We start from the raw sequence: 8,160 nt of genomic DNA, 5'->3' as shown, positions 1-8,160 counted from the left end.
TACGTTCATGAGGTGCTGTTTTACACAGAAATATTCACCCAAACCAAAATTTTCTTCCTTTATTGTTAGAAATACTGCTAAACTTGCTGTTTACCTTGTATCTTTTTGGTATAACATTCTCATGCTCCATTAGGATTTTCTACCATTATGCAGAAAAATGTCTTCAAAGGTTTAAAAAGCAAAGAAAAATACCACAGAACACAAATTAATTCTTTTTGTTGTTGTTGTTTGAAAAGAAGCATTTACTTCCTATTGGAAGTCAGTAAATAAAAATGCCTGATTACCATTTTTATGTATACAGTTTGAATACTGTAAGTCTTTCAATGAAAGTTATGTCTCAATTTTATTTGCAAATTTCAACTACAGTATGGGAAAGACATTAAAGCAGTACAAAAGGAAAATAAAGAAATTAATCAGAAGTTTAGAACATACAGTTATATTCTTTTATTCTCTGCTATTTTTCTATTTTCCTTTTCTTTGTTTATGAGAATATAATTTATAAGATTCAAAGTCAGAAAATTTTTGAAATATACAGAAGACAATTGTGGGTCATGCTCAACTTGAGGAAAAATAAACCAACCCTAATGCATCTTGATTCTGCTCATACACTGAGTAGTGCTTCCATGAATCCAGGTGAGCTAAAGTTCAATGCAACTACATCTGTGAAAGTACTGGTAGGTACTGTGGTACACTCCATTTTTATGACAGGATAAAAAGTGGGAACCTGCTGAATAACCTGAGGATTACATTTAATAAGGAAATTGGTACTTGATTTGCTTGATCTATACCATTCTTTGTTCCACTTTCCCTGGTTGTCCAAAACCAGAAATCTTCTCTAGTGATAGTATTACTGTTCTATATCCCCTCTGAAGTTCCTGAAAAGATCTGGCAGTTTGAACTGGCTGTTGTTCATCTTCTGTGTTGAGATTTGGCACAGTTCTCTCGCAGAATTAGTAGCATCTAAGAATTTATTTTTGGCCTGCATTACCATGGGTAATGTACAGAGGATGTCTTCTGAGAGCTCTCTAATTTGATGCAGAATTGTGGACATTAACTTGTGGTTAGCATCACAAAAATATGCACAGGGACAAATCTTGCTATGTCTTTTGTAGCTGCAAGGGTTATGACACTAGCAAAGCCTTCTTGAGTTTTCATTGTAGATTTCAGAGAACTGGAGGTTTGTGGGCACAGGAGAATAATTTTCCACTTGGAAACAGGGTTAGGACATGTTTGGGGTATATTGGTGTACAGTCACCTTTCTGCAATCACAGTAATTTCTCCTGCTGTTGTGAATGCTGTGCTTCTAGTGCATTGTAGTTACAACCTTGAGATTGTCCTTTAAAGGTCCCTTCCAACCCAACATATTATATGATTATCATTATCAGGAGTGTGAAGTGGGACTGAGATAGGAGTTTGTCAACAATATGCCGACGACATTTACTGTTAGTCATACCTACTTACTTTTTGCATAGTACAACTGAGAGAATTTCCTCCTTAGTTATTCCTCGTGGATTTTAATTGCTTTTTTACCTAATCTATGAATTATATTTAATTCTTTGTAATAGTTTTGCATAAAAATGCAAATGTTCTACTTTGTAGAAGTACAGCTAAGATTCAACAATTAGAATATGATGTTTGGATAACTTAAACCCAAAGTTTGCTTCATTATTTGTTCATTCACTCAGGGGAGTATGGAGTCATACTGTACAACTCACAGATAGCATTTCTTTTTGTTGAAACGTCTGTAACAAGTCACTCTTGCACAAGGATGCCTAAGAAACATAGCTCGAAGGAAAGTTTTCCTTCTTAACGTAATGTATTCCTAATGTTTTACTTGGCCTGCAGGTGCTTCTCCAATATTAATTACAATAGTAATAATCCTATTTGAGGAGAGTTTAAAGCTTCTAATGTTTAGCAAGGTCTTTCCAATTTTTTGAGTATTTCAGTTTAACTTCCATTTTTACAGGACACTCTAAACAAAAGCATATCCAGCACCCAAAGAGAATAAGCACTGAACAGCCTTCCAGACATTGCAGGGTTCCTACCCTGTAAAGAAATAACTTATTGCTCCACCTGCTTTTACTGTTAGGACAGCAAAGGGAAGTGAGATCCACTGTAAGAAAGTATCATCCTTATTTCCATTTCACTGTTCCTTGTCAATAGGTTTTTGTAAATCAGTCTTTATACTGAAAGATTTTTTTAGTATGGAAAAAAAAATAAAGCTTTATAATCAAAAAGTTTTGTTTTAATTGCTTCTTCAGAAATATATTTTGATAATAGCAACTGCTCATTACAATAAAAACCAGAAAAGGCATTCATTTACTGCGGCATGGGAAGTACTGCCAGTTCTAAATGCCCTACATAGTTTCTTTAAAATTTTGACTTTTGTTAGGCCTCAACAAAAACCAAAGCTCCTCTTCCAGGTTTGGTAGCAAACAGACTATTATTTTCCAGAGCTAACCTTTGGACATCGGTTTGGTAATAAGCTTTTTTTACATTTTTTAAGAAAGTGTTCAGCTTGTCAGTAGGCACCATTGACACAGTGCAGCCACCCCATCCAGCTCCGGTCAGACGTGACCCGATGGCCCCAAATTGCCTGAAACAAAATAACAGAAAAAAATATTGTAAAATAAACTTAAAAGGGGTAATTTGTCATATATGAAATTCCTATATAAAACCAGCGAATACTTTTCTCAAAACACAGCTATGTAATCTGATTTTTCTGAAGGTCACTTGGTTGTAGGCAACATTATAGTAATTTGCAGTTAGCATTTTGGACAAAAATAAATATGCTGAAGCTTTAAACAGCAATATAGTAATTTCTGTCAATTCCAAAAGTCACCCGCTTTCATAATGCTTCTGCATCAGCTGTTTTAAGGATCACAGCACAGCTGAGACTAAGAAAGCAGGAGAAGAAAGGAATTGTGTTAGCAACATTTATGAGACATCAGAAGTGAAAACAGAAATACATGACAAAAATAACAAAAGAGGGTTCATAAACTAATTGCACAGGATGTAGGCATGCAAGCCATTTTCTAATGTGGCAAAGACAAATAGCTCTATTCTTCCAGGACAGATCTAAAACATGCTGAAGATTCACAGGCTTTTGCAGGACTGCTGAGCGTGCCAGTCAAGAAAAGGAGAGTTCAGAAACTCCTAAAAAAGTCAGAGCCACTGCCCTCAAACATCTGTTTATGCTGAATGGACAGAGTTGGGTATCTCTCCTTAGAGGAACCTCTCGAACTTACTGGATTTACAGCAGCAGAGGTAAACCAAGAATTTACTACAATAGGAAAAAAATGCTCTTAATAAGGAGGATGAATAGAAAGAACAATGACAAATAAATGACATCCAAAATATAAACCATTCCCAGCCTCAAGATACTGGCCTGCTAGAAATGTCCTACAGCAAATCCCACGTCGTTACTCTGCTAGATTCAGACACCATCTCATTAGAATTTAGTAGAATTATTTTCACTGGTTTACTTACCTGTGTTCCTGATCTTGGATTCAGAAAAAGCAGGAAATTACCACATAATAAATTTCTTTGGGGCTTTGCTAACCTAGTCAGAACAGGACGACTTAGAAAACTCGTTTGAAACCTTGTTCTCATGAGACATCTAATCTGATTTGCAAACAAATACTTATGCTATGTTTCCAATAGCTGTGCATGGAGAGATTTACCAGTCCTAGAATGTGTTTGAGGGGAGACAGCACCATCTGAATAACACTGGAAAACGAGAGCTCATTCTGAGTAGACTGTAATAATTTTTCATATGTGCATTTTATGTTAAATGAATCTGGTATACTGCTGGGTTAGTAGAGGTTTAGGTCATATTTCAAGCAAGTACTTACATATGTGTTTGATTCTAAACATGCTTACATCGTTTCTTGAACAGAAACACTTTCTTCAGTGTGTCTGTGTGGTGCCACCCTTCATATTGACTCAATTTTATGTTCATTCTTTATTTCCTCTTGGTGTTTTATTTTACTTACTATTCCTGTAAGCCACTCATTCTCTGATGCAATTTTTTGTCATTTCTGGTCCATGGAGCAACCTCCTAAAATGAGCAGGACCTAATCCAGTCTCAACTGCAATCAATAGGGAAATTCCCATTGACTTCATAAGGCCCAATCCACTTTTCAGTCTGCTAAATCAACTGTCTGTACTGGTTTGGTCTGTTACCTCAATCAGAACTTTGTATTTCAGATGGTGTCTGGCTTTTATTTTGGTAGGCAACTGAAATCCCTTCAGAATTGTTCTGAACCTTTTGTTGATTTCATAATTCTCTGTGGTCATGCTCATGCCTCGTTTTTACTGAGTCATTTTAAAATAGTTGAAATAAAGCATAATGTAGACAGAAAATATGCCTGTTTCAGAGCTGAAGTCACTGTGTTTCAAAATACTGTGGCTAACAGTTTCAAATGTGGTGATGTGATGAGACACTTGGGGCTTAATGCTGAGGAACTTGACATTTTGATGCGTGGTGCTGTAACACCTGAAAAGTAGGTACCTGATCTTACTTGAATTCAGAAGCATGCAAAGGAAAGAATAAAAATGTAAGTCCCATAGTTTGGCATATGGAGGCAATAGGTAAGACACTGCAGTACCTAATTTTAAAAATAATTGTGCTGTAAGAGGTGAAAAAATCAAAGCAATACTTTTGATTTCAAATGCTCAAAATTATGAACCACCTATTAAGAAAAGGTAGTGTTAACATCATGAGATTTCAATACATAAAGGGAAGGGGAGTTTATACTACTTTTGTTCTGTAGTTCGGTGTGAATTTGAATTGCATCTTCAAGCCTTCCTGGCTCTGGAAGAGCTGCGGACCTCTTGTTGTGGGGCAGTTTTTTGTTTGTTTTGCTGAATTGTCAAACTGCGTCATGAGTACAGGATTTGCAGATTTTGGAAAATCATCAGTGGTAAGAGTCTTGATAAAATGCAGAGTCGTCTTGGCTACCATAATGTTCCCGGCTATAATTTAAAAACTATCTTTTAAAAGTGATCAGAGAGGATTCAGCTATCTTCAGCTGTAAGGGATGTGGCTGGTAGCACAAAAATTATCATGATTTATACCACCAAAAGATGGAGAATAAGAGAATGAAAGAAAATTATTTGCAATACTCAAGGATTCTGAGAGATTTTCACAAGTACCTAATGAATTCAGGAGCTTGGATACAATTTTTTGTTCCTTAATTTTTCAGTAAGTCTTCTGTGTTACTTTAAAAGACTAGCAGGTAAAACAGCTATTAAGAGCATGAGATAGGTTAGAGAAAGCATGAGTCTTCTGCCTTTGCAAAAATAAGAAAAACAACTGACCAACTTGTGGTTACAGTTTTCAGCACTACAGACCACAGCAAGTATGGATCCCTTTCTTTCTTGGCAGAGGTTGTACAGTAAAACATAAAGATCTAGGCAAAACAGAAAACATCTGGATATGCAGATTATTCTTCACAGTTTAAACCTTGTAAGGAGAGAGCAGCAGTAGACTCGGGCAATTCTGTGGAATGTATTTTTGGAAAGGCTTTTTAAAGTTACAGGGCAGCTGCATATCATTGCAAGTAAAGAATGTAATTTATGTAGTTCCTGGCCATTTCTATAGTCACATCAGCCAAGTATTCCTAGAGTGACTAGTGATTTTATGTCCTTTAGTTTTTTAATGTATAACCTGAGAAAAGTTAATAGTTTCCAAAAATTAGATGGTGGCTTAAGCTGCATTCATCTAGAATAGCAATACACTTTTAGAAATCTAATTGCAGAATCAGAAAAAGCATTAAAGTATATCACACTTCTAGAGAAGAAAGATGCGTAGGAAATACTCTTGATGGGACAATACTGTTAAGAATAATGAACAAATAATTTACTTGTTCCTGTGCAATGAATGTAATAAAAAAACCCCAAACAGATTAAATAATTTAAATATACTAATTAGAAAGAGTTCCAGATGAATGACACTCCACTGTGGTGCTCAGCTATGCTCACCATACTAGCTGTGGGCTCTTCTGCTGGTAAGTTAGAAATCTAATGTAACATGGGCACACACAACACTATTTTCCTTCGCTGTTAGTATTTTGGTCCCTGGAACTGAAATGCTTTGATGAATTTTAATTTAATTTACTAAAATGCTCACTGCATACTCCTTTCCTTTGGGTTCTGTGGCTGTGTCTATGCTACTGCCTGCAAGTGGGTGTCACGATACCCAAGCTAGCCCAGAGAGCAGCAGCTGTCTGGCTGTGAAAGTACAGGGCTCAGCATAAATGAGAACCAGACTTTCCATCCCCACTCTGAGCTTCATGCTGCAATAGACAGTTGCTAGCATCCATGCTGGTTTATTTTAATGTACCACAGGTATCTCCACAGTGTAGTGCAGACCTTAACACTTCATACCTATCTGTTTTCCCCTACTTGAAGCTGGATACTTTTCTCCCAGTGTTTCTGAGAACAGGCCTTATCAAAATGATTCAAGCTGGGCACCCTCATAGATGACACTTAAAACAGCTAGTGATTTTTGCAAAGATCAGTCATCAGCACCTATTGGCTGAGGCATCAGCATTGGGTATTTAGAGTACCTATTAATTAATGCAGATGTTAGGCTTTTCCTCTGTCAGTGGTGTCACCAAACAGGCTCTGCTGATATCTCACACTGGATCAAGCGAGGCTTTGTAGCCCATGATTTTTGATAATTCAGCAGAGCTGAATTAGCTGAAGACAGAAATTCTGAAAGCTGTTCTCCCTTCTCACATGCAGATCAGCAGTTCCCTTTGCATAGCTGGGATAACCATGGTGGAACTGCCCCAATAAGTGACTGTCATAGCTTTTTCTATCATGTGATCATTATGTGATACAATAAACTGAACACAGCCTGTGAGTTACATACTGGATTGGCTCCCAAGAGAAGGAACAAAAATTGTATTGCTGTATTACTATCAGACTGTGCAGTGGCTATCAGGGCTTCTCTGTGTTTTATCACAGAACAGCATGTGTATCCCATATGCAAAATAATGTGTGTACATCCAAAAGTCATCTGTTGAGTTTTTAATTTTGTATTTTTATGGCTCAGAGGCCATTCCATCTAGTCTGTGAGAGAAATCAGACTAATCTAAATAATTATCTATATTATACACTATCAGTTTACAAACCTGGTAAATGGGTGTTACAACTTAGAGTAATCCACATGAGTACAGAAATAAGAAAGCATATGGCAAATGGCACGTTTGTAAAATTCTTATTTTCATTCCAAGCCAGACTAATTTTTTAGATTAAAAAAAAACAAAACCAGTTGCTGGTAAAGAAATATTTTGGTAACTTTAGTTTTTAGGTGGTAAAGGTGTTTGTTTTTATCTTCAAACTGAAACAGCTCCTGTTGTCTTAAGACTGAAAGCTGTTGAGAGAAGATTGGATATTTACTTCTGAAAGACAGTGAAACATTTCTTGACCTTAGGCCAGCGAATGCTTATAGCACCCTACGCTTCCCTTCTGGCAGGGCAGTAATGCTCTAGCTTAGGGCAGTTTCCCAAACTAAGCACACCCTTCTAACAGATGAGCAGAATGATGAAGGCAGTGTCATCAGGAGCCATGATGTAGTGATTGAGGGAAGCAGCTGGGGCAGAGGCAGGCATGGAGTAGTGGTGGGAAAGCTCAGGAGGGCTGCTGTTTATTCCCCCAAAACAGTGTTCAAATTATTGCCAACCAATGAGTTCCTTCTACAGGTACCGAATTTAGATTAAAGTTAGCATAAGATGTCTGTCTCATGTTTAAATGTACAAAAACAATGGAAACTGATGGACCAAAACACGTGCATCCTTTCATGCTGGTGCTATGCTACGGATGAAATACTATGTACAATGTGAGCACTAAGTATTCATTTTTATCTTCTGTATTAACACATGGTTATACCAGACCTCCTCATCCACTGCAGCAGAGTTATGGAAACAACAGCCTGCTACACACAACAGCCTGTGATTTCCAGCTCACTTATGCTACTTCTCAAACTCATTTTATTCTGGCTGGAGGATATGAAACTGTGGAAGAATAGAGGGAGATGAGAAGGGACAAAATGACACTCAGGGAATGTGCTTTGGAGTGGAGAGAACTTGTTTTATCATGGCCAAACTGAGTTATGGAACCCAGCTAAAAGAACGAGGCTGGGGCAGAATG

General features: G+C 37.1%; 1 protein-coding gene across 1 annotated transcript in view; it reads right to left on the bottom strand.

Annotated features, from left to right (window-relative positions):
• Window positions 1-2,116: 2,116 nt before the first annotated feature.
• GALK2 (galactokinase 2) overlaps window positions 2,117-8,160 on the bottom strand; it is a 48,706-nt gene continuing 42,662 nt past the window's right edge. The window contains exon 10 of the mRNA XM_008945078.1: window positions 2,117-2,596. Coding sequence (XP_008943326.1) covers window positions 2,389-2,596 — 208 coding nt within the window. The 3' untranslated portion in view covers window positions 2,117-2,388. The remainder of the gene's footprint in view (window positions 2,597-8,160) is intronic.

The sequence above is a fragment of the Merops nubicus genome, unplaced genomic scaffold (assembly GCF_000691845.1).
Source record: "Merops nubicus isolate BGI_N331 unplaced genomic scaffold, ASM69184v1 scaffold5220, whole genome shotgun sequence".
Lineage (NCBI taxonomy): Eukaryota > Metazoa > Chordata > Aves > Coraciiformes > Meropidae > Merops > Merops nubicus.
Note: the sequence above shows the minus strand (reverse complement) of the source record. Positions and strands in the feature narration are given on the sequence as shown.